At 37.3% G+C, this 27,769-nt stretch overlaps 1 protein-coding gene, 1 long non-coding RNA gene and 1 pseudogene across 3 annotated transcripts; 2 read left to right on the plus strand and 1 right to left on the minus strand.

Moving 5' to 3' along the window:
- Nucleotides 1-959: 959 nt before the first annotated feature.
- LOC132157932 (thyroglobulin-like) overlaps nucleotides 960-27,769 on the minus strand; it is a 35,843-nt pseudogene continuing 9,033 nt past the window's right edge.
- LOC132158601 (src-like-adapter) lies at nucleotides 3,821-8,951 on the plus strand. Of its 2 annotated transcripts, XM_059568075.1 has the most exons (8): nucleotides 3,821-3,981; nucleotides 4,526-4,626; nucleotides 5,371-5,470; nucleotides 7,074-7,160; nucleotides 7,250-7,347; nucleotides 7,521-7,652; nucleotides 7,744-7,870; nucleotides 8,504-8,951. In XM_059568075.1, the coding sequence occupies exons 2-8, from the start codon at nucleotides 4,548-4,550 to the stop codon at nucleotides 8,718-8,720; spliced, it is 840 nt and encodes a 279-aa protein (XP_059424058.1). In that variant the 5' UTR covers nucleotides 3,821-3,981; nucleotides 4,526-4,547; the 3' UTR covers nucleotides 8,721-8,951. The 2 variants fall into 2 exon arrangements, with proteins under 2 accessions (XP_059424058.1, XP_059424057.1); XM_059568074.1 differs by lacking the exon at nucleotides 3,821-3,981 and having other exon boundaries at nucleotides 4,338-4,626.
- Nucleotides 12,016-13,681, plus strand: LOC132158605 (uncharacterized). The gene is made up of 2 exons (XR_009437703.1): nucleotides 12,016-12,099; nucleotides 12,832-13,681. It is a non-coding gene; the product is annotated as an uncharacterized LOC132158605 (long non-coding RNA).

The raw sequence follows: 27,769 nt of genomic DNA on the forward strand, positions 1-27,769 counted from the left end.
AGAAACATTTTAGACTAATTGTAAGCATCTTTCTCAGATTTAAGTTTGATTGGAGTCAGAGAGAAGCTGGTGTCTGGGATGGACTTTGGCTCTTGGGTTGAACTGTGAATACCTCCAGAATCTCACTGACGTCTTACAGGAGAATTTGGCTGTTAAGTCAAAAGTCAAAGTCAGGTCTGCAAGTATTACCAAGTGCACAGGATTTTAAAGATTTATAAGCATTTTTGACTGTGAAAACCCCTCTGTTATCTTCCAATCTCTAAATTCAACAACCAGGAGATAATGTGGATGTGTAGAGCAGTACTAACCGCTAGAGGTGATCAGAGCTGGCACATATTGAGACCAGAAGGAGCACTGAGGACTTTGGAGGTTCTTGCGGACATGAACTGAGGCCATGAGGGTAAGAACTTACTGAAGGACGTCCTACATACTGCAAGAGGCAGGTTGGGGTTGCCGTAAAAAGCAGAGGAGAGATGAATAGAGCTGAGTTTAAGTATTTGCTATTGAATGTTCAAATGCAGAGTTTTGCGCATAGCGCGTGTGTGTGTGTGTGTGTGTGTGTGTTAGAGAGAGAGAGAGAGAGAGAGAGAGAGAGAGAGAGAGAGAGAGAGAGAGACAGGATCACACAGTGGAGTCAGCTGTCTTAACCGTCCATGGCTAGTGTACTGCAACATACGAGCTTCATCACTGTGTCGTGTCATGCATCTCTGTTCCCCTTTCCGGCTTGAACTGATGGTAAACCTAAAGACATTATTAACTGTCTTTACATTTATTTTAAAAGATGAAGCTTGCAGTTATGGAAAGGGGGATTACATTTCAGACTGCTCTTGTCAAAAGGAGGGACTTTGTAGAAAACGATGCGTTTGAGAGAGGTGGGGCATGGAGGACCGACAATAATGTACAGTATTTGAAAGAAAAAGTGTTGTTTTTTTAACATTCAAGCATATCAGCATATTCGGTTACTCCAAATACACCATCATATGCATCATATGACCCCTTTAAAAGATCCAAAAGGATTCATCATTGTTAGATTAAATAAAGCCTAAATTAAAGGTTATATAAAGTGGTTATTTCTCTATATAAGATTTGGATAAATTTTATGCTGCTTTCATACTGTAATTTCATGTATGCAGGAAGGTGGTACATGTGAACACTGGATCATGTGTTGGCTGCCCAGAATTCAGCCATGTCCACAGTTAAACAGATGATGAAGAGATCTCTGTAGAAATAAATGGCCCTTATTTGGATGCATGAATGGCAAGGTCCAGGCGGCAACATCTGCATTTTAGGATTTTAATATCGACACAGGAGTTCTATCACATTATGGTTCATTTAACATGTTTCCTTTTTGTGGATTTCTGTGGTTGCCATTTTCAGGTACAACAGGATTGCATATTTATGCATAATAACTATTATAACTTATAACCACTATTTCATTAAATTAAATCATGTTAAACCAAGCAAGTTTAACTAAAATCTACTTTTTATGAAGCAAAATCTACTTTTTACCCATTTTAATGATATCCACCACAATTCTACAGGTGGTAAATAAAGCAACTTGATAAACCAAAGTTCAAAGTAAGTGATCTGTCCATAACTTGTATATAGATGGTGCACATGGTCATAAAAAAAATGCCATCGGGTAACATACACTAAAATAATGCAATAAACATTCACTAAAGAACAGATCACTATTCACTCAAGTACAATAACAACGAAAATGGCAAGCAATGGCAAGTTAAACAGTGTGAAATTAATGTAAAGAATGAAATAATATTTTCTTTTAAATAAAAATGTGTTATTTTTGACAGAGTACAGTATATATGCCACAGTGTTGAAACAAAAGAAAATGAAATGAAGGTGAAAAGAGGATCAGGAAATTATGCCAGACTTAAACTTGGCTTTATCAGGTTCTTATATGTATATGTATATGTTCTTTCATCTCTTCCCTGTTTGTGTTGCTATGCTGCTGTGTGTGCCGCAGGTCACTGGGGTGTGTTGGTCAGGTTTGGTCTGTACTATATCTGACACTAGTGATTATGTGGCCAGCCAGCTTGTTCTCCTCCTGAACTGCTTTCACAGCTATAGAAAATTGAGAGAAAGAAGCAGGAATTTCAGGACAGAAGTCCAAATGAAAATGTGAAATTTACTTTAAAAAAAATAACTAAAAGTATTGTGAACAAATTAACAAATATTACTGAATACTACAGCCACTAGCATATTTAAAACCAGTGTCATTGTAGAAATTATTATTATTATTATTATAATTTTGAACCTTACTGTAGCAGAAATTGAATTCTACTCAGCATTTCTTTCTCCATTTAAAATATTTTGGCTATGTTTCAAAAAGTGAACAATGTAGTGTTTGAAGACACTGTCTGGTAATCACAAACAGCAATTAATCAGAGGGAAAAGACTGAGCTTTTTGTTAAATGAACTCTTGACTCAAAAGATTGTACAATGCTAGCCTGCTGAACTCATATTTTCCAGACACACTTGAATAAAATTGAAACTGAGCTCAAGAAGGATGCATCCGCCACACATCAAGTATCAATTGACCATCATTAGAAGTTTCACAGACAGTTCTAGTTTTGCTAGTGTCATGAAATTGCTATCAGAATATTAATGAGTGACAGTTTTTACTAGAATGGTTTTAAACTCACACTTGAGTATATTTCAGTCAGAGACCTATATATACCATTTCCTTCCTCTTTGCCACAAACACAGCAGCCTCCACACCCTCAGTGAATGCAAGACAAGCGCGGTGCAAGCAAAGAGTCCTACCCTAAGGCTCAAAATGATTTCAGCTCTGGATTCCTCGGCATTCCAGACCACTTAACGTTTTTTCAAGGGTCTGAACAAACATAATCGTTCACTTGGGCAGCTTTGATCACATGGAGAGATGAAATCTATTGTTCATTTTGGCATCCAACTAAAGAGTTGCAATTAGGTTTTTCAAACAAAACGCTGATCAGAGGCTTTTAAATGAGGTTCTTTTTACCACTGCATTCATTCACGTGGCATGAACGGGGAAACATTTTACTTCTCTAACAAATCATTTTGGCAACTTAGGCCAAGTTTTCATTTCTTTCCTTCCATACAAAAAAAAACAAAAATCAAAAAAAATCTTAGCTTGGGAGGTAAAGGCCTTTAATGCAACATTTGTATAATGAAAACAAAAATACACTCTTGTTCTGTATGACCTTTCACTTCTTACCTTGTAGCATTTTCCAGTGCGCGAGAGAACACATTGTATCCTGAGGGAGTGAGGGAGTGCTGTAAAGAGTAGAACCAGGTCACAGCCTCCTTCAAGAAAGCATTAGCATTATCTCCATCCAAAAGTTAGACAGGGCTGTGCAAAATGCCGTCTTGCTGTCAGCCCTTCCCTGAAGCTGCTCGAAATTCATCTCAAATAAAAGAAAATCAAAAATCAATAAGAAAATGCGAGCCACCTGAATAACTATTTACATTATGTAACCACACCTGGCTTTGTTCCTCACACTTTCTTCACAGTGCTTTCCTCTCGCTTATTTCTCAATTTGAAATATTTGTGTCCTGACCTTAATGTTCTTGGCTCTGATGAGGCCTTCTTCAATGGATGACTCCAAAAGTAGGGTTTTCCCGAACTACAGTTCCATCAACCACCGGTGACCAGACCTGCAGAGGACCAATAACTGCTAACAACTACACACAAACAAACAAACAAGCAAAAAAAAAACAGAGGATGTTAAATGACTGTTTTGTGCATTTCTTCACCAAGCAACCCATTGTACCTTTGGGCAGCGTTGATGCTCTGAGCCAGTTTACTACTGGGAAGGTCAGCAGCTGTGAAGTATCAGAAGTATCGGAGGCCAAGCAGCCTAGTTTCCTAGCCAGGGATGCAGTTTGCGCCTGGGCTTTAGCTGTACTCATTACAACAGCTGGCGAAAACACTGATCCACCCTATAAGCAAACAACAGCATTGTTGTGACCACTAAAAAGGTATCGGGATCTTTATTCATCAACCATGATTAACTCTTTTCCTCTAGAAGTCATTAATTATGTTTTTTTGTTTTACTTTCAAGACATTTGTTACTCAGTTTGAGAACTGAGAGAGAATTTAGAGCACTTTTCCAGTCAGACTCAAATGTCAATGAGACATAAACATGTTTTATTTTATTCTATTAAGGTTTAGACAAAACAATTTGTCAAAACAGAAAATCGTGAAACTGTGAGTGGTTTTCTTTGCATACCAATGCTATTTATACACCTGTATACCAGAAGCGGTGCATTATTTCCATATATAGAGTGTACGTGAATGAAATTGCATGCATTATAAAGCAGTTAGATTTCAACACTTCCTACTTTTGTTTATTTGTAAAGTGGAAAGTGTGGTGAGAAAGCTTCCCCGTTTACTCAGGCCATGCCCTTAAACTCTTATCAGTGGGAAGTTGCACAACAGAACAACAACAGAATCTACAAGAAGGGGAGATGGTCTCAGTTGGGACAGACATCTGATGGCTGATTGGATGTGATACATTTGTAGGACTAGCCGTGGGAGATTGACAATGGGAGGCACTCTGGCAAGCCAAAGAACCTTGGAGGATTTCAGTCAAACACGTACTAATGAAGACCTTCCACCAAGAGGTATGAAAATGCTGAGCACTGTTTGAGTGGTTTCAAGTGATGCTTCCAGTTATTGTAAGCTGATGCCATATCGTTTCAATCATTTACAGATGTCGTGGAGTGTGAAGAGACTTAAACTGTATTAATACATAGGCATATATGTATATGTATATATATATACATATGTATATATATATATACATATATATATATATCAGTTCTCTTTCTAGAATGTGCGGCGTAAGCTGTGGTCTGTCCTTAAAATGAAATAATATTCAACAGCCTAAGCTGAACTCCTCTATTCTGATTTCTCCTCTATTTCTAAAAATGTATAGCCTGAATGCACTGTAAGTTGCTTTGGATAAAAGCGTCTGTTAAATGCATTAATTTAATTTAATTTAAATTTCTGGCAAAAACAAAGTTTGTGTATGACCTAAGAAATACTAAGTCTCTAAAATTGGACACAAGTGCGCAACAATTAGCTTTTAACACACACAGGACTGAATATGAACAGACAAGGAAGTTTGTTTTTCTGTTTAGTCAGCATTTTTTGCTTAAAAACAAAAAAAGCAAAAAGAGCATATTCGAAATACTTCCTCCTGGCACTGCAAATAAATAGAAATGAATAATACTAAATGACTTCCTAACACAAATGCTCAAAAATACACTTTTGTTTAAGCTACAAAATTTTTTTTTTTTTTAAAAACAAGTAACAACCTAAACATTACGAAAATCAATGCAAATGCGAAATGTTCTGTTTTACAGTGGATGAGAATGACATGGCATTAGTGTTGGATAACTACCCTCCTCCTGATATCTGCGAGCCCATATTTCGAATGGGAGATTGGCTGAAAATAGTCTCAGAGTAAGCATTATTATCATATGCTTCTATAAGAGCTTTTGCCTCTATGCTAATAGTAAAATCTGTCCCTTAACATGCTTCACAAGATTATTACGCAACATTTGCTAGCAAAAACATATATAAGTTCAGCTGTGTAAACACATACATCTGCAAGAGTGTTTTATGCTCACAATTTACGTGATCAACAACATTGTAAGATTGTAAGAACAAAATTGTGAAATACTTTTACAATTTAAAATACCAATTATTTATTTATATGTAAATATGTAATTTATTCCTGCTGAATTTTCATTACTCCAGTTGTTGAGGAAACCATTCTCATAAGCTGCTTTTGGTGCTTAAGAAACAGACATAATTATTAATGTTGAAAACAGCTGTGCTTCTTAAAAATTTGTGGAAACCGTTTTTATTTGTATAATTTTCATGATTCTTTGATAAATACTAAGAGAGAGAGAGAGAGAGAGAGAGAGAGAGAGAGAGAGAGAGAGAGAGAGAGAGAGAGAGTGTGTGTTTGTAAGTTTGAAGTGTTAGTGGATAGATACTGAAGTGTTAGTATGTAAGTGTTAGTAGACAGATACTGAAGTGTTAGTATGTTAGTAGCAGGGGTGGGACGGTTCAGTGAAAAAAAACGAACCGGTTCGGCAAGCGCTGGCACCGCGGTTCAACTTACTGTAAATCAGACAAAGCATCTGTAATATGGTTTGCTATAAATAACACATAAAACAAACATGGTTCAGTTAATATATGTTTCTGTTGATGGATGCACATTCTGGCTTCCCAGACATTACAACAACAGTGATAAAAAAACAGCTTCAGATCACGCGCAAATATTAAACTCTCTCTGAAGTATTGTGTTTAAATGGATTCATTCACACAAAAATGATGTCAAAATCCCCATCTTGGTAAGTATCCTACAGCCGGATGAGCGTAGGCCTACTGTATCAGTGCACTGGATCAGTGCATTCTCTTAAAGTGACAGTCTTTATATTAATCGAACAGCAACAACAAAGAAATCACTTACTGCTTTTGATTGAAAAGATTTTGAAAAAAAAGCTTTTGTAAATTTAAGAAAGAATAATCTTTAATTCATGCAGTCCAATATGCAATGCTGTTTTACATGGGATTACTTTATTCAACTTCTGTACCTAAATACTAATGCTAGACCTACCTAAAAAAAACTGAAAATCAGTTTATTTTATTTGTATCTTTACTCTATTGTATGTATTTGTGCTTGTAGTTGTAGTAAAATATATATTTTTTGAAAGTATAGTATGTTTACATAAACATAGCACAACCGTACTGAAACCGTGACTCTAAAACCGTGAAACAATACGAACTGTGGAGAAAGTTGAACTGTTCCACCCCTATTTAGTAGTAACTATATTTTCCATCAATAACAACAAACAGACAGTTGTTGGGCACAATGTATGAATACACAACTGAACACTAATCATTGAAGCCAGTGTTAACGTTAACACTAGCCTACTTTCTGCTGTTTAACTTACACAGAATTTTTTTTTCACTGAATAGAAATATACACATATACATATATATATATATATATATCACTATAAACTTTCACATTACAAGTCTCACTTTGTTTCAGAGAAGGTTACTGGTGGAAGGTCTACTCAGTTAACACTAAGGAAGTGAACTATATACCGCACTGTCATGCCACAAAAGTCTACCATGGGTAGGTACTGAATAGCCAACTATACTAGCTATACCACTAGCTGTTTAATGCTCTCTGAGTGCTAATGGAAACATTCGTGACTGTCTCAGCTGGCTGTTTGAAACTGTGACCAGACCAAAAGCTGAGGAACTCCTTCAACTCCCAGGAAACCGAGTGGGGTCGTTCTTGATCAGAGAGAGCACAAAAGGTCAGAATATATACTTAAGATGAACACTATATCCTAGTCTAGTCCCACACAGTACAAGGTCTGGTCCATGGACAGTTTTATAAAAAGACCAATCCAAAGGATCGTCCAAATAATATTTTGTATTGTTCAATAGTATGGTTGATGTTACTATCATATTGATTATATTTTTCTAGGTTCGTACTCCTTATCTGTGCGCCACAGAACTATTAAGCATTATCAAATTGTTAGAATGCCAAACAACTGGTATTACATCTCCCCACGTCTCACATTTCAATGTCTGGAAGATCTGGTCAACCACTACTCTGGTAAATCAAATACTACACCAAACAACAACCACTCTTAGAGTAAAAGATGGTCAATTTGATTCTTATCAAATTCCCTCTCGCTCTGGTTTAGATATAGCAGACGGACTGTGCTGTGTTTTAACTGGCCCATGCTTGATCAGCTGTGAAACAGCTCTGAGTGAGCTCACGAAAACACCAGAAGAGAGAAAATTATCTTTTGACTGGAGAGCAGTGAACAGGTAATAAGATTAAGATAAGATGTTGTCCCTTAACCACTACCACTCAAAAGTTTGAGGTCAGTAATGTTTTTGAAAGAAGTCTTCTATGCTCACCAAGGCTGCATTTTTTAACCAAAACACAGTAGGTAAAGTAACATTGTGAAAATTATTTAAAAAAGGTTTTATTTCTATATATTTTTAAAATAATTGTAAAATTACTTTATTCCTGGCAAAGGCAAATTTTTAGCATCCTTTACTCCAGTCTTCAGTGTAACATAATATTTCAGAAATAATTATAATATGCTGATTTGGTGCTAAAGAAATTCTTATTATTATTATTATTATTAAGTTGGAAAACATTTGTGCTACTTCATATTTTTTAATGAATAAATGTAATTTGGTATTTATTTATTAAATGTATTTACTGTAGCGGAATAAACGGAATAAAAGCTTTACTTTTTTCCAAAAAGTTTGACTCCAAACCTTTGAATGGTAATGCATATCTTACAATTTTCCTTATTGTTTCTCTGCTAAAACTGAAATTCAATTATTTGACAAGTATTTAAACTATCATATGAACAGAGAAGCATTTTAAATGCTGTAAATCCTTTCAAACAACATCTATAACGCTAATGCATTTTTCCCCTCACTCAGCTCGGAGCTCGTCCAACAGAGCACAAGCCCTTCAGCGGTCAGTTATGGGGTTCAGAACAGTGTCTCTTCGTACCTGTCTTTGCTGGGACAACAAGAGAAACCAGCGAAAAATAAGTTTAGTTTGAAGAAGAGATGGAAGTCTGTCTACATGATGCAAAACCACCAGCTTGACAGTTTGGCCACTGTGGAAGACAACTATGAGGAGGTGCCTTTATAGACCACATCTGATTCATTCCTGGAGCTCAAAAGCTGATTGAGGGGTGGGGGAGCATAAAGTATCATTATATGTGGATGATTTATTATTATATATTTCCAACCCATCTAAATCTATTCCTGCAATAATTTCCACTTTAAAGAAATGTCAGGGTATAAACTTAATATGGTGAAAAGTTAAATTAACAATTTAGCTGATCAACAATCTTTTGAAACACTGCCCTTTAAAACAAAACATATATATTTGTAGATAACGAGAATTTCTCAAAATGACTTGATCAAACAATGCAGGATGTACAGAGATGGTCTCATATCTCATTAGCAGGAAAAAATAATATTATCAAAATAAACATTCTTCCAAAAATTTTATTTCAGTGTATACCAATATATATTAAGAAAAGTTTTTCCCATAGTCTTGATTATGAAAATTATTTCAGAATTTATTTGGGATACAAAGATACCTAGAATAAGGAAGCCATTTTTACAGAGACCCAAATCAAGAGGAGGAATGGGACTTCCAAACTTTCAGATTTATTACTTGATGAGTTATATAAGGTTGCATACTATATGGTTGTATACTAATGGTTACAAAAACAACCCACATTATGAGTAAGCAATGAAAGTGCATTCTGTTATCATTCCTCACTTTCTGCTCTACTGTGTTCACCTTTACCCACTATATGCCCTTGTGAATTAGACAATCCAGCAGTTTTATATACACTCAAGATCTGGACCCAGTTCTGAATAATTTTTGGCTGGCGAGCTGGTTCCCTTTAAAGAAATTTAAAAAATACAACATTTGATTATTGGGTTGGAAAAGGAATTTATAGCTTTATATGTTCCTGTAGCTCAATTGGTAGAGCACTGCCTTATCAAGCGCAAGGTTGCAGAGATGGGACCAAGTCACACATGTGCAAGTCTCAAGTAAGTCTCAAGTCTTAACCTTCAAGTCTCAAGTAAGTCTCAAGTATTTTTTTCTTGGGCAAGTCAAGTCAAGTCAAGTCACAAGTTATGTCAAGTCAAGTCAAGTCCTGTAGTAAGTCAAGTCAAGTCCAAGTCAAGTCACCTTATTATTGTAATTTTACCTGCAGAATCTGATCTTAATAAAGTTAAAGACAAGATATAAGTAACAGTAAATTAAAATAATTTGGATTTGCATTGTAAATACTCATGTTCAGTAAAATACATCATGGAATCAGAAATGTTTTACATTTTCAACATTGAGTCCATAAAACAAATAACAGCTAAACATCCAACAGACTTCTCTCTGAACACCTCTCTCTCTCTCTCTCTCTCTCTCTCTCTCTCTCTCTAACGACGTGACATGACATTCGGCCATACTCAGAATTCGTGCTCTGCATTTAACCCATCCGAAGTGCACACACACAGAGCAGTGAACACACACACACACTGTGAGCACACACCCGGAGCAGTGGGCAGCCATTAATGCTGTGGCGCCCGGGGAGCAGTTGGGGGTTCGATGCCTTGCTCAAGGGCACCTAAGTCATGGTATTGAAGGTGGAGAGAGAACTGTACATGCACTCCCCCCACCCACAATTCCTCCCGGCCCGAGACTCGAACTCACAACCCTTCGATTGCAAGTCCGACTCTCTAACCATTAGGCCACAACTTCCCCTCAAACACAGTTTACATACAACATTAAACTTTCTTACATTTCTCCTCTCTCTCTCTCTCTCTAGTTCAAGTTCAAGTTGCTTTATTGGCATGACATTTGAGTTACAGTATTGCCAAATTTAGCATTTAGATACAGAATAAAATATGATTACAATAAAATACAATAAAAATAGCAGCAGCAGATAATATTTCTAATATTAATAATAGTAATTATATAGAATTAAGAAAATAAAATAAAACAGTTGAATACAATAAATGATCCCTTTCGTATGGTGTGTATGGTGTATAAATATTTAGTAGCTATTGTGACTGCCGTCTCATTCTCTCCAAGTATATAGAGTAGTTTCTCCGAGTCATTTAGAGACAAGAATGAACGATTCAAAGCTTCAAACTGTGGGAAGAATGTTTTCTCTTGTAGTGCTGTATTTGGGACAGACAAGAAGGAAGTGTTTCTCATCCTCTGTTTGATTCAGCTCACAGTGTTTGCCTCTCTTCTCTCGGTAGCCAGGATCTTTTATGTCTACCAATCTCTATTTCCAAATCATGATCACTGGGTCGATATTTTGAAAGGATTTGTCTTTCTTTTAATGGCTTTAGTGATAAGTAATTTGCCAGTTTTGTGGTTCTGTTTAGGGCCGAATAACACTGTTTGGTTTGGAGCTCAAATTCATTTTTTTAATTTTTCATCATAATTATACTTCAGATTTTTGTCAATTCGTTTCTGAATGTTGGGGTTGTGATTGGAGTCAGACTCAGTTTGGGTTTCCTTCATCAGGTGAAGCACGAGTGTTTCTCTCTCACTCTCTCTCTCTCTCTCTCTCTCTCTCTCTCTCTCTCTCACACACACACACACACAATCTCTCTCTCAGAGTACATCCCTAAGTCATTACCTCTATTACAAGGTATTGCACTTGCAAAATATAAGATTCGAGAGTCTTGTCTGCAAGCCGAGCACGATGTGGCCTATCCCACCATGTATGCGCCACCGGTATGCGCGCTCATAATGGAAGCAACGCGACACGCTCGACGCCTCAGGGGCGCAACTGCCCGAGCGCTTTGGAAACAATGAGAAAGCGGCGCGACTAGCGATTTCCACGCGTTTTTAGGAGCGAATTATTGACGACAAAAGCGATGACCCTCAGTACCCCTCAAGCTGAGATGTTGATGTGATGTGATATCTGATCTAAGTGGGCGTGGTCTGCGTAAGGTAGAGAGGGCATGACTGATGATGTCATGACATGACAACGCGATTCTCAGCCTGCGCTCCAGCTGAGTAATCAATTTTATTTTTTAAAAATAATTTATATATTTTATATTCAAACTGAAAACATAATGTGATTAACACTCAAGTCATTCAAGTCATCCTGTCTCAAGTCAAGTCAAGTCCCGAGTCTTTAACTTCCAAGTCCGAGTCAAGTCTCAAGTATTTTATTTTTTGTCAAGTCAAGTCACAAGTCTTAAAAATAGCGACTCGAGTCGACTCGAGTCCAAGTCACCAAGTCACAAGTCCCCATGTCTGCAAGGTTGGGGGTTTGATTCCCCAGGAACACATGATATGTAAAAATTGATAGCCTGAATGCACTGTAAGTCGCTTTGGATAAAAGTGTCTGCTAAATGCATAAATTTAAATTTAATTTAATTTTTTAATTTAATTTAATTTTAATTTTATATTTATTGATAAAGTGTTTCCATTATTTGAACTGCCACAAAAGAAATATAACATACCTCAAATGGGGTCACCAATTTCGGTCCTGGAGGGCCGCTGTCCTTCAGAGTTTAGCTCCAACACCAATTAAACACACCTGAACCAGATAATCAAGATCTCACTAGGCATACTGACTTTCAAACAGGTGTGTTGGAGCTGGTTGGAGCTAAACTCTGAAGGACATCTGCACTCCAGGACCGAGATTGGTGACCACTGCTTTATATATATATATATATATATATTTGCAGCTGTGAAATTTTGTTAAACAAAATAAGTCATTATACCCTAACTCCCCAAATCAAACAATAATGGAAATGATACTTTTGCCTGATCCTCACAATAAAATAGGTATTTCATTATATATATATATCTCTCGTATTTTTCGGACTATAAGTCGCACCTGAGTATAAGTCGCATCTGTCCAAAAATACGTCATGATGAGGGAAAAAAACATATAAGTCGCACTGGACTATAAGTCGCATTTATTTAGAACCAAGACCCAAGTTAAAACATTACCGTCTGCAGCCGCGAGAGGGCGCTCTATGTTTTCAGTGTAGACTGCAGGAGCACTGAGCAGCATAGAGCGCCCTCTCGCGGCTGTAGACGGTCATGTTTTCTCTTGGTTCATTTGTCTTAGTTAATTTCTCTTGGTTCATGTCAAATTAATTTTGATAAATAAGTCGCACCTGACTATAAGTCGCAGGACCAGCCAAACTATGAAAAAAAGTGTGACTTATAGTCCGGAAAATAGGGTGTGTGTATATATATATTCCAGCACATCACTATTCCAGCACATCAACTCTAGAACACTTTAAGTCCTCTTGGGTGGAAGTCTTGGATGTTTAAATTACAGAGGAGCAATGGGAGGCAGCCCTTAAACAGATTTGTGGCTCATCGTTTTGTGCAAAACATGAAGGACTCATACAGTTTAAAGTAATACATTGTTTACACTGGTCTAAACAAAAGCTCAGTAAGTTATTCCCAAATGTAGACCCTTCATGTGATCGTTGTGGGCGTGCACCAGCATCACTGGCCCTGTGGCCCTTCATCCTACTGGAGAAGTATTTTTGTCAAGAATATTACAAAGGCCTATTGATCTAGATCCCCTGATGGTGGTTTTAGGTATTGTTGAATCGGAGATAACTAAAAACAGGGCTGAACAAAGTATAATTGTATTTGTTTGTCTACTAGCACAAAGTTTAATATTGTTAAAACTGGAAACGGAAAGATGTGCCCACATTTATAAATCTGATGAGGGACATAATGAAACATTTGGATCTAGAGAAAATTTTCAGAGATATGGCAACCTTTTTTTTAATTACTTTGGTTATTGAATCTACAGGAATTGTTCAACTGATCAATTGAGATAAATGATTAAATGAGCTAAGAAAATGATTAAATCCATACTTGGTGTTTATTGGACTAAAACCCCCTACTTTTGTTTTAGATAAATGGTCTACTGTTGTTTTCTCTGTGTATTTTCTTTTTGTTTTCTTTTCCTTTTTTTTGCTGTTCTGTAATTATATGTTGGATAGTTATATGTGAGATATTAGTTAATATGTGTTGGTGTATATGTGTTGCATGGTTCTGTAAAATCTAATAAATAAAGTATTTTGTTTTTAAAATGCCAATAAGGGGATATCTAAAGGCATTGTTGTGTCTGGACTAGAAAGAGACAGACTTTTTGTCAGAGAAAAGTTAAAGTTCCTCAAGTACGTGTTTATTTAAATTTGTTTTGAGTATGAATGTTTTACAATGGTTGTGCAAACTTGCATCATTCTTTCTCGGACTGGAGAAGGTTGATTTTACTGTAAAGGTGACCTCAGACATTAGTCTTGTTACATAAAACAGTGATGTCATGTAACCAGCAGTTCTGTTCTTACCATTAGTAAAGCATGGCGGAAAAGTGATAAAGCTGACGGTGAATTGAGATGAAGTCTCGCAATGTCGGCTCTGTTTCTCTCTTCTCCTAATGTTACTTTAGTGGGGTCTCCAAAAAGAGCAATGTTCTTCTGAGCCCAACCGAGAGCAGCTGCCTGGTCCTGCAATCCACAATTCCTCGGCAGAGCACTGGAACCTACACAAAATCAACAGAGTTAAATTCATCAGGCACATCCAAATGTGTTTTCCACACATAGATTAAAACAATGACACAAGAGGATTTGCAATAAATGACTGAAAAATCACCTTTTCATTATAACCACCATGTGAAAATCGATCCATTATACAATAGTAATAATAATAATAATAAACTTTTATATGTTTAAGAAAATATTCCCAGCTCCACAGGGGTTTGGCTGGGAAATACCATTGTCACAAATAGTTCAAGAAACTTAAGGAAGCCAATCAGGCTTCTGCACGGCTTTCACTGCTTGTTGTTTTTGGCTGGACAATGAAAGCTCATCCTGGCAGACCACTCAAAGGCACCAGTCAGGCCTCCTTTTCAAACTTACTCAGCCAAGGGTGGCAAAGGGGAAAAGAATCTGAATATTTTCACAACCACTGTGCGGAATGGAACTTCTCACGTGGACATTACACAACTATATTCCATAACCATATCCACTCCATTTTTTAATTTTTTTGGAATTCCGTTCTAGGGAAAAAATTATCCAATTTTTGCAATACATCATTTCTAACCTAACAGAGCTTCCAGGACACAGTTATATTCCAGTGTAGGATATATAATAAAACTGTCTTCATAACATTGAGATTCATTCATTAAAATATATATTTTTAGGCTTTATAAGGCTTTCTTTTTTTTAATATGCAAACCAAAAAAGACAAATAAAACTAAAGATGTAAGATTGTATTCAGGGCTCATAATGGTGAGGACCGTGTTATGTAATAAGATTCTAGATTGTATGTTTCTGAATGCCAAGGGTTTTCATTCTGTACAGATCTAGAACCCAGAATTGTTTTATTTATTTATTATTCAATGGATGTAAACTGAAAGGTTTATTTTCTTTTAAATAAATGAATACTTTTATTCAGCAGGACTGCATTAAATTGTTTAAATGTGAACTTTGAACTTTCTATTTCTAGAATCCAGAAAAAAATGTTTCATAGTTTCCACAAAAACATTAAACAACATTAACTGTTTTGAAAACAAAAATTCCTTTGGCACCAAAACAGCATATAAGAATGATTTCTGAAGGATCATGTGACACTGAAGACTTATGGCTACAGTAAGTTTGGCTTTGCCATTACATTTGAAATATATTTAAAATAGAAAGCATTTGTGGGGCTGGCTAGATTCTTGGAATATTATCAAGATGCGTATGTGAATGTAGTCCCTTTCATGTATATGCGTGTGTTTGTGTACCTGCACTTAGGAAACCAAAAGCAGCTATCCTGAAACTGGCAGTCACTACTATTATGTTGCCAACAGCAGCGAGGTAAGAGCCATCTAAGAGACCCGATCCAGAGTTGTGGAAGAACACCAGAACCGGAGCATTCCTTCCCTGTGACAAAACAGAAAACTTATACTATGAATACCAATGAACAGCATTCAAACCACAGTCAGCAGATACAGTGGTTTATGAAAATATGTATTAACATATATAAAAGTCCAAGACATACAGTGAGTTCCAATGAGACACTTAATTAGAAAAAAAAAAATAATGAGTATATTATGTATCATTGTATTATTTTGTATGAACTTATTGGCTGCAAACTTCTTAATAGTACCCTACGTGTATACCTATATATGAATTTATGCATGTATGAGCTCACAAGTATATCATGTGATTCTTACCACACTACTAGCAACAAATTCACTGAGGTAGAGACAGTCTTCGCTGGAGGTGGGTCAGTGGGATCACCAGCTGAAGACAACTGGATCTAAAACAGTTTAGATCAAGCAAATCAGATCTCACTCAAGAAAAGTGACTCTATTTAGAGTTTGAGGGTAGAAATTTGAGAAATTTTGCAGATTTGAGGGTAGAAATACATGTTCATTTCGAAGAACATACATTTATACTTTTACAATCTGCAATCAAATGTGTCATTCCAGGTACCAGTCAAATCAGCTGGCTTCTCGGGGAGAGTGAGGTGAAACCCATTAACTGGCTCATATAGCTAGCGTGTGACCTACTTCCTGGGTGTCCCTTATGCTCATCGACCAAAATTGAAGAATGTATTATTTAAGTTCCCACCTGACCTGATGTAAACAGATTGAGCAGGCTCTTTGATGACTAGGAAGCAGTGTGGGCCGCTGGTCGTAGGAAGGCAGGTGTGTGTGTCTGGATACATCACACACCTCATGGCTGACTCTCTGCTATCGATAGAGACACCTGAACAGGACTCACTTTACTCACAGGCTACAGATGAGGTGCACAGATAAGGAGTACGAACCTAGAAAAATACAAGCAATATGATATATATATATATATACACACACACACACACACACACATACAAATATATATATGTATAATACTGTACATTATGTCAGCCTTGTCATCTTAGAAATAAATTATATTTTAAAATATATTAAAATTGAAAAGATACTTTAAATTGTATCTTTAAATTATTTCAAAATATTACTGCTTTTACTGTATTTTTGATCCAATAAATGCAGCCTTGGTGAGAATAAGAAATAATATTTATTCAGATCAAAACTAAACTATGTTGCTACTGTATATGTGTTTAGCAATATCTGCCTCTATCACATCAGCTTCCTGTAAAAGTTCTCAGAGAAAAAAAAAAAAGGGTGAGAAATGTTAGCAGATAGACACCGCTCTCTGACTTGATCTAGATCCTCTGCTATATCTCTGCTTATGTGAACAATGTTAAAAGCTGAAACAGACCAATCCACCTTGACAGAGGCGGCATCCAACTGTTTCCAGTTCTTTAAATCAGCTGCTTGCACATAAGCAATGAGATGTGTGGAAATTACATAATTTACTTAAATTATAAATACATTAATAAAAATAATACTATGCTAGAAAAGAGTAAGTTATTATTCATTTAGGAGTATCTTACCATTCTTTGATGGAGAGCAGAGACTAAATAGTGGACACATTCTGGGATTCTTTATCCATTGGTTTACTACAGACTTAGAAAGGTGATGGTAAAATCTTACCCAGAAATACACAGAGTTCGTAAAGGCACATATACCTGGCTTTTCATACCAGCCGAAGGGATAGGCTTCAGTCTGCACTTTTGATGGGGAGCAGTCCTGAATCCTCCAGTTAGTGCTGTTGTTCTCACCACATGTCTGGATACCCAGACTATTCAGAGTTAGACACAACACATCTGATCCTGTACAAAAACAAAGCAGAGGCCAACTGTGAGTGGTTTCATTCCTCAGATTAGACACATCACATGTGTTTTGAGTGAATAAGCTGTGTGATTTGAGATTGGTCTGAGTGTAAAGGTTCTTTTGTACCAGGTACTCCTGAATCTTGAACATATCCTAAACCACGGCAGCATGGATCTTCATCACATCGCCTCTCACACTCAAAAAACATGCTCGAAAAATTACACCAGCATGACTCATGAAGGAAACAAAGAAACACAAATTTGTTGGCTTTCCCCTCACCCTTCTGTGATAGAATTACTGGACAGACTGACTCAACTGCATACAGAGTAGGATACCATCTTCTTAAAAGGAACATGGCTGTAAAAGCTCGTCACACTTCCAGACTGCACAAGAAAAAGAAAATGATGTCCATATTATACATGACTGTAAAATTGAACTTGATCAAAAGCACTTTGGTGGAATAGGTTGGTAAAAAATAGTTTTTTTTTACCTAATGTTCCAAACAGTGGAACATTTATACACACAGAAACTTCCAAGTGGTGCTTTTGAGGCAAAACATTTGCTAATTATGAAAGGTTTTTTTATTTCCCTCAGTAAAAGCCAAGATAAAACGTTGGTTCAAAAAGAAAAAAAAACTAGAAATGCTCTTTTACAGCATTGAGAAAGCCCTTACGGCAGATTTCCACAAAGGTAGCATTATTTTCCACTCTTAAACATCCACAGCAGATGGACCACATGTTAAGAGTTTATGATCACACCTTTTTGTTGTGGATTATTTTATAGGCCATGAAACATTCAAGGCCCTGTGATCCCCTATTATGACTGAAAATCCTTGTATTTGTGTTCCAGGAACACACGATAGGACTATCAAATTCAAATATTCCTGTTTTGCTATTTTAAATTGTTCAAAAGCATGTTGTCAGGAAGACATTTTTCGCAAATGCATTAAATTGATTAAAAATGACACTAAAGTCTTTTTTTTTTTTACATTTCTTAAAAAAATTAAATGTGTAATAGTATCCCTAAAAATATTAAGCATTATCAACATTGATAATAGTGACACATTGTAATATTTCACAGTTGTATCATTTTTACTGTATTTTTGATCAAATAAATGAAGTCTTGGTGAGCAAAAGAGACTTCTTTCAACAACATAATAAAACCCTCATAAACACCTAACTTTTTAATGGTTCTGTAATCCAACACAATGTAGTAAAAAAATATTTTAAAATAAAATTTCAGATTTGAATTAACTTTTTTAAATGACAATTTCCATATAAGCATCTTTAAAAAGGCATGTACTATACAAAAAAACAGACAAAATCTCTTGCATAAAACCTTACATAGTCCACATAGTGAACAGCCCTTTTAAAAGTAAAGCTAAGTGGCTAAAGAGCAGACAAAGTCTTTGCTATACAGAGGAATGAACGACTAAAGCAATCAAAGAGACACTCCGTCTCTCCGCTTCTGTTCAAATAAATCACTTGTGATGCCACATGATTTAAATCCTAAAATCTGTTCTGCAGTTTAGACATACATCCAGAATAACCACATTATTGGGTGGTCACTCGCTCACTTTACCAAATCTTACATAACACTACTTTTCCATTTCTAATTGAAAGGCTAACAATGAACATCATGCATAAACCACAATTACACAGAAGGTCTCACCCATGTGCTTTTCTTTCAGAGGAAACTAATTCTGAGACCTAGAAGAACAGTCCAAAGGGAAAGCAGTGGAGAATGTTGAAATGTGACCCTGGATCACTAAACCTTATGTCTATTTTTCGAATTTGAAATTCATACATCATCTGATTGATGTATGGTTTATTAGGATCGGACAATATTTGGCCGAGATACAACTGGAACCTGAGGGTGCAAAAAAATCGAAATACTTAGAAAATCACCTTTAAAGTTTTCCAAATGAATTCTTGGAAAGTCATATTACTAATCAAAAATTATGTTTTGATATATTTAAGGTAGGAAATGTACAAAATATCTTCATGGAACATAATCTTTACTCAATATCCTAATGATTTTTGGCATAAAAGAAAAACCAATAATTTTGACTCATACATTACTTTTTTGGCTATTGCTAAAAATATACCCCAGCCACTTAAGACTGGTTTTGTGGTCCAGGGTCACAAATGAAGATGAACGGTATTGAAATTCAAAATCAAATCAAATTTTTATTTATTTATTTATTTTTTGTACACCATGGCCAGAGTAACGGACATTCATAGTCCCCTTGAAATCACTTGAAAATTTCAGTTTTCTTCTAAATGGTTTATTTTATTAAACCATTATTATATGAACCATGGATTATTATATATGAAAGAAAAAAAACTTGAAATTTAGGAGGACAGTATAGCATATGGATGGCATAAAAACTAATAGAAACTAATACAAAACTTGATACCATGATGCTTTTAAGTTAGAGGCGTCTAACTTAGAATGTAGCTGGCAGAATTTCCGTTAGATTTCACACTTTAGTGGTCATGAAACAGGCTAATGAAGCTACACTTCTAAGATATTAACGGATGACTTTGACACTTTTTTTTTGACGGAAGCAGAAGCATTTAGCAGAAGTAATATGTCAGAACATCACTCAACTGTACCAGCTAGACAACATGTCAAGATAGTGGATTTTTCAGGCGGTGTTGAGGAAAGTCGCATTAGATTGTGTTGGCCTTTGCTTCCACGTACCGCAGACAGCATGAGCTCATCGCTGTCTGCACGCCACATGGATGAGATGGAGTTTTGCCACTTCACCTCACTGAAATGTTCTCCAGTCATCCAGACAATTCCTCTTACTAGCTGCTCAAAAAATGTGTAATGAGAACTAGAGATGGTTTAATTATGGCTAATGACCAGTGAACTCCAGAATACAGGAGATAATGATCCTGGTTCAAGTTTGCAATTGGAACTGTAGAAAAACAAGTAAACATAATTGCGTAATTAATGTACAGCTCTCTTTCCTTTAATAATTATTATATTATAAAACTAAAAATTATTCAGGCACCAGATATAATTTTTGATATGTATATATATTTTTTACTAGTGGGTGCAGGACACTATAGTTCATTTATGTATGTGAGGATAGCAAAGCAAACTGTGATATATTATACCCAAAAATTCTTCATAATGTGGACTTCCAGTATAAAAATAAAAAAAAGTGTAAGGTGAGAAATTTTGAAAGTGTCTGAATAAATTATGGTTTGACTGTCCCAAATCAAAACAATATTTCAATATTTATTTTAATATTTATATCTTTTTTTTTTTTGAGTCTGCTTAGTGTTGGCCAGACTAGTGTTGAGACTCTATCATCATTGTCTCCTTTTGCGCTTTCACCTTATGTCTCTATCAAGCTGCTGCAATACTAAAAAAAAAATCGGAATCATCTGCATTCCATGTTCAGTTGCTAGGATCATATCTGAAAACAAATAAAGTAAATGACAGACTCGTTCACAATGAAAGTAGTCAGAGACTGACATCAGACTTCACCATAGACCACAGTCACACATCCTGCTTAAAGCAATGCAAACCCCATCTGTTCAATCACAGAGAAATGTCTCTGAAAACAGACAATAATATACAGTGTAGTATAGTGTATATGTGTGATTACCTGATGAAATTGGGTATGACAACCAAATCATTGGTGTATTGAGTTATAGTGTTTTGATAATTTCAGATCCATGTGGAAGTATAAACAAATTACCTTTCTTCTGGTATGTAGTCTGAAGACTCTGTGTCATCACTAAACTGCATGCCAGCCTGAGGGGTTTGTCATATGGCCCCCATACACGTGTGTCAGGATACAATACGCACACAAAATACAGAGAGCCTTCATCACAAATATCAGACACATGACAGAATTCTTCTTCTTGGCAGCCTGAAACCCAAATCCCACATTTACAGATCAGAATGTGACAGATTCTTGGACCATACAAACATTTAGTAGGTATAACTATTGCAATAACTTCTCAAGATTGCATCTTACGTTTCAGACACCACAGCTGTGCCTCCTGGAAAGTGTATTGGTACTTAAAGGTCCAGTAAAGCTGACTGGGAAGTTGCCTCGCTGGGTCGACTTTAATATCACCATTCTCTAGAATACTAAATGTCTCCTTTATGGAGTCTAAATAAAAGATTATTAGAGAGAGAGAATAAAAATTAAAATACAGAACTGAGATTTTTTTTTTTTTAATGCCAATTTTAAAACAGCAGAGTTATATTTAACTTCTTTTTTACAGGGTATTTTTAAGCACTAGAACACACAAATGCTTTAGTAAATAAATACATAAAAAATTAGTTTGGCCTCATTTCATTCATTCGTACCAGAAAGTGCAGCTGATCCACTGCAAGCAGAGGGAGTTTTTGGACGTGTGTTCATATCGGACTCTGAAGACATAAATTATAACCACCATAGATTATACAAGAATAAAAGCTAGATAATTATTCATCAAAATATATACTTTTGTTTATGATAGGCTTTTAAAAACGCTTTAGCTGATGTGCGCAGAATGTCCGAACCTTTCCAGAGGTAGATGCGTTGGAAGCTGATGAGAGTTTCTTGGTAACCAGTTTTATTTTTGCTGGATGCCGTTAAGGCTGCATCAGCTGCAAGAAATGTTCATTTCCATTATAATGCCCACAATTCCATAAAACCATAAATCTTGACATACAATTGAATTCGCAATCATGTAAAACTTAAATATATGAAAGCTAAGATTCTCAAGCACTGCAAATCGGTAATGATTCAGCAAGTCATAATCAATCAGACAGAGTAAACTCTGTTCATTTTTGAGTTTATAAAATGGGTACCAGGATGGAAAAACAACAGAACGACCCAATAAAGAGCAACTACTGGAAACTAAACAATTGCTAAAGGTCAAACAACAGCTGAAACGAGTTAACAGCTGAACTAAAAATTTGTGTACAGTTTGAAAGTGTTAGGAAATCTGGAGTGTGTACGTGTACATGGACACATACTGATGGTGAATGTCCACCAAAACTGAAAGTGAAACATTTCGGTTGTTTGCTGTATTGGACACCAGCACCACAGATGTGGCTAGAAGCTAGGGGTGTGGCTAGAGGAGGCCACACCCCCTAGGGCACGTCCCAGTCTGCCTCACTGCACTGAAGGAGCACTCATGAGCCCACACATGATAGAGCCTTAAACACAAGACACAACCATTTAACAATTCTTAATTGATCATATATTAAACATATACATATATATATATATATATATATATATATATATATATATATATATATATATATATATATATATATATATATATATATACATACATACATACATACATACATACATACATACATACATATATATATATATATTTCGGAAACTCAGCCCCTCAAAACTCTTCGGGCCTGCTGTGCTGAATTCATGACCTTTTGACAGAAGATGAAGGGTGCAGAAAAGAAGAACATATTCTTTTAGTCATGGCCAAGACACACAAGTGCATCTAAATGTTTTTGGGTCGCCAAAAATAACTAGAAACTGGAATCTCTGTTCCTGAGAGGAGTCTCAAAGTATCAAGTCATTTATTTCACATGGAAAAATATTTATCTCGTAACAAAACAAGTCTTAGCAATGTTTTTATTAGAATTTTGTTTTATTTTTGTGTCCACGGATGACTAGACCGCTTTGTTCAAATCATAACTCATGGACCACAACTTAATCTTTGGGACTATGGTTCAATTTTGATATTGTATATTGACTATTTTTCATTTTCATGTTCTTTTCCTCATAGAAAAGTTCATTCTCTATTGAGATAAACTCAAACTCTCAATACTGTATGCATCAACACATTTTATTGTAATGTGTAGCCAACACAGGGTCACAATATGACTCACAATAACGAACTGAAGTGAGAACATGTGGGATTTAACTAACAGCTGATGATCTTACCTTTCTTTCTCAGCACCATCAGATTGGGATCATCTCATTGTATTTTCAGAACACAGTTGAGAGTCTGGAATGTATCAGCGCCATCATTTCCCAGAAACCACTTGCTCTGTAATGCCAAAAAACCACAAGACTTTTTTTCCCTCTTATTTTGCAATAATCATCACACTTCAGGGAAAGGAGATGTGTTACTAAGACCAAAAAAGAAAAAAAATCCCAATGCCAAATCTAACACTTAAATATGATTAATCTCTTATTTCTCCAATCAAAATGTGCAATATTTTATTCTTATTAGCTTGTGTAAAAATAAATGAGGATTTATGTAAAAAAAAAAAAAAAAAAAAAGGAAAAAAAAGAGGTTGTTAAAACATGTACAGTACTTGGTTAAATTTTGGACAAATTGATACTGAAACTATAAAGTCTGGAGATGATGATTGAAGATACATTTTACAAGCCTTAGACTACTGTTCAAAAGTTAGACAATATTGATATAAAACATACCAAATCAGCATATAAGAATGATTCCTGAAGAATCATGTGACACTTAAGACTGGAATAATGGCTGCTGAACATTTCGCATCACAATATTAGTATTACATACAATAGTACTATCGTGTGCATGGATTTTGGTCATACTTGTTCAGAGGTCCTGCATTCAACATTATCCACATTTGTGCTGTATAGCTTACAGTAAGTTTTCATCACTGAAAACAGCCAGATGTTGGCATGAATCTTCATGGGCACAGTCTTACAGAGAGGGATGAGATCGACATCAGTCATGAAGAGTGTACGTGGCCACCTGACTAATTCAAGTACAGGTGCAGTGTGTGTATTTAACAGTGCAAGTAAATGATTTACTCATTTACTTAAAGGGTTAGTTCACCCCAAAATGAAAATTCTGTCATTAATTACTCACTCTCATGTTGTTCCAAACCCATAAGACCTTTGTTCATATTCGGAACACAAAGTAAGATATTTTTGATGGAATCTGAGAGCTATCTGACCCTCCATAGACAGCAATGCAACGCTAATGTTCCCAGGTCCAGAAACATAGTACGGACATCAGTAAAACAGTCCATGTGACATCAGTGGCTCAACTTCAATTTTGCTAAGCTACAAGAATACTTTTTGTGCACAAAGAATACAAAAATAATGACTTTATTCAACAATTCTTCTCCTCCGAGTTACTGTCTTCCACCATTCTGGAGAGTATCACAACACATACGAATGCTTTACCAACAACGCTGATTATGCCAATTACATTCATGTGCACGCTTTCACCCCAACATAAACAACTCTGATTACATTCTTTGGTACTCTCCAAAATGGCGGAAGACACAACTAATGGAAGAAGAATTGTTAAATAAATTGTTAATTTTGTTTTCTTTGTGCACAGCTTCGTAAAATTTATGTTGAGCCACTGATGTCACATGGACCTTTTTTACCGATATCCTTACTACGTTTCTGGAACTGGGAACATTATAGTTGTGTTGCTATCTATGGAAGGGTCGAAGTAAATATCTTAATTTGCGTACTGAATATGAACAAAGGTCTTACGGGTTTGGAACAGTATGATGTTCATTTTAGGGTGAACTAACCCTTTGAGCACTGCTGAACCAATACTTGAGACAGTCTTGTGGAAGATACTTTCAAATTGTAGCTCCCCAAGCTACACGCAAGCTACATTTTAAAAAGTAGTCAGATACACTACAACTCACTAACATAAAGTTGCGAACTACATTAAGAAGGCAATATAATATAAAACTATCAGCATCATATGATTTACTTTTACAACCAGAGCAGAATTTATCTGACACTAAACAATAAAGATCTCAATGTATGGGTTGGGTAATATTAGGGTATTATCGAATAAAAAAATCTAGTCAAATAGTAAGAAACAGCAGAATTTAAAATTTACAATGAAACGGAAATAGCATCATATTTTCTTCAGTATTGTGATGTACATCTGACTGAAACAGATGACAAAAATTAGGGGGACTTGGTTCCATTCATTGGTTGTTGATTGGATGGAGGCAGATGTACATAACTAGAGAGAAGTTATTTCACAGGAAGACCCATTTATGATATTTTGGTTAAATAAAGAAATCAAAAAAATGTAAAAATAAAACAAATAGCCTTGTGGACAGTGCCCCCAAAAATAGCTCAAGTTGCGATTTCTCGATCCCATCCCCCTCTCTCACTCTCCCACATTGGTTCCTACATACTGTTCTATTATAAAAATAGAAAAAAAGCATGGATGATTCATTCACAATGGGATCAATAACCTGCATTTAAAATACATAGAGTGATGCATACTTTAAATAGTTTGCTTCTAAAAAAAGATAGACCAACAGGGTGTCACAAACACGCCAGGTTCCACCTCCACACAATCACGGCGCACACCCTCACCTGAATTCTAAACATCACCACCTGATCCTCATCACCTGTCATCCACCACAGCACCATAAAAGCCACACACACGCACCCAGTCATTGTCCGGTCACGTTCGCGACAAGCTCATTCCTGCGCTTACTATTAGGACTAACTCCTCTTTACCTTCTCTCCAAGGATAACCTCCGAAGACCCTTCTTCCATCTTCTCTCCAAGGATTGCCTCCAAGATCCTCCAAAACCCCATGGTGCGTGTGTGTGGCCCCTTCCTTCCCGGCATGGATCCCAACACCCATCCACTCCTCACTTCCCGCTCCTCTGCTTGTGTCAATTCAATAAATACCATCTTTCATCTGTTACTCCTCTGTCTCTGAGTGATCCGTAACAGATGACCGGACCAGCACCGAGAGACACAAGCATGAGCCTCACGGATCCCTTCCAAGAATTAGTTGATGCACTCCGTCGGACACTCATGACAGCACCTGCATCACCACCACCAGCGAGCACTTCCGCGGATCCCATCATCCCTCCTTCACCTGCCGTGCACGCCAGTCCCATGGCACGGCCAGCGCCCTACTCTGGTTCGGCGGAGGAATGCAGCGGATTCTTACTTCAGTGTTCACTGGTCCTGGAGATGCAACTGCTCTCATACCCAACGGATCGAGCTAAGGTAGCTTTCATTATCTCCCAGTTGCAAGGCAAGGCATTACAGTGGGCAGATTCTCTCTGGACCCAGAATAACCCTGTAACCCAGTCATATTCTAGCTTCATCGAACATTTCCGAGAAGTTTTCGGCAAACCCGCCTGGGACTCCTCAATAGGTGAGAGACTATACAATTTGAAACAAGGGAATATGTCTGTCAATGATTATGCCTTGCAGTTCAGAACTCTGGCAGCCTCTAGTGGGTGGAACTAACAGACCCTTCTCACTACCTATCGCCAAGGATTGGAGCCCAGAGTGCGGTTGCATCTCGCTGCATACGAGGATACCATCGGCCTCGAGCGATTCATCCAGCTGTCCATCCGCTTCGCCACTCGTATGCAGTCGTGCTTAGAAGAGCACCAGGGCCAGGCGCATTCCTCCTCTCCGCTCTGCCGACCAGAGAACGTCAGCTCCCCAGAACCAGCCAGCGAGCCCATGCTCGTGGACTCCTACCGGAGCGTCAAAGACGGCTGGCCCAGAATCTCTGTCTGTACTGTGCAGCCCCGGGGCATTCCATAGCTGGGTGCCCCGTTCGTCCTCCTCGTCCCATGGTGAGTTCCATCCTTCCTTCACGTTATCAAATGAAACCACTCACCACTGTTGTGACACTTACTGCGGCTGATGTGTCTCTTCCAGTTTCCGCCCTCCTCGATTCTGGGTCAGCCGGCAACTTCATCTCCGGCGCCCTCTGCCGTCAACTCAGGCTCCTAACCTCGGCCACGCCGGCCGCTTACCAAATCCACACCATCACCGGCAGGCCGTTAAGCAAGAAATATGTACACCATGCGTGGGCCCAATCTCCCTCCAAACAGGACTCCTTCACCACGAGGATATCCATCTGCTGGTTCTGGAGGATTCCACCGCTGACGTCATCCTAGGGCGCCCATGGTTGGAGCAGCACAATCCGGTTATCTCCTGGAAGACCGGAGAAATCCTGAAGTGGGGCGAAGCCTGCTTTCAATCATGTATCTCCGGCTGTCCAGTTCCCGTGGAACGTCCCCCCGAATCACTACCAGTCTACACCACCTCTATTGAAAGCCCTGTCGTCAAACAGTCCATCTCCATACCCCAGTGCTACGCCCCCTTCAGTGATGTCTTCTGCCCGAAGCGGGCCTCCAAGCTGCCTCCACACCGGCCATGGGACTGTGCAATAGATCTGCTGCCGGGTGAACCAGTAACTAGGGGACGGATCTATCCCCTATCCGTTCCCGAGGAGAAGGCCATGGAGGATTACATCAGGGAGGCGCTGGCTCAAGGATACATCCGTCCATCTACCTCCCCTGCTGCTTCGATCTTCTTTTTTGTGGCCAAGAAGGATGGAGGTTTACGGCCATGTATAGATTACAGAGCCCTCAACAAGATAACTCAGAAGTTTCGCTATCCTCTTCCCCTCGTCCCAGCGGCCCTAGAACATCTCCGTGG

This window comes from Carassius carassius, chromosome 15 (assembly GCF_963082965.1).
Source record: "Carassius carassius chromosome 15, fCarCar2.1, whole genome shotgun sequence".
NCBI lineage: Eukaryota > Metazoa > Chordata > Actinopteri > Cypriniformes > Cyprinidae > Carassius > Carassius carassius.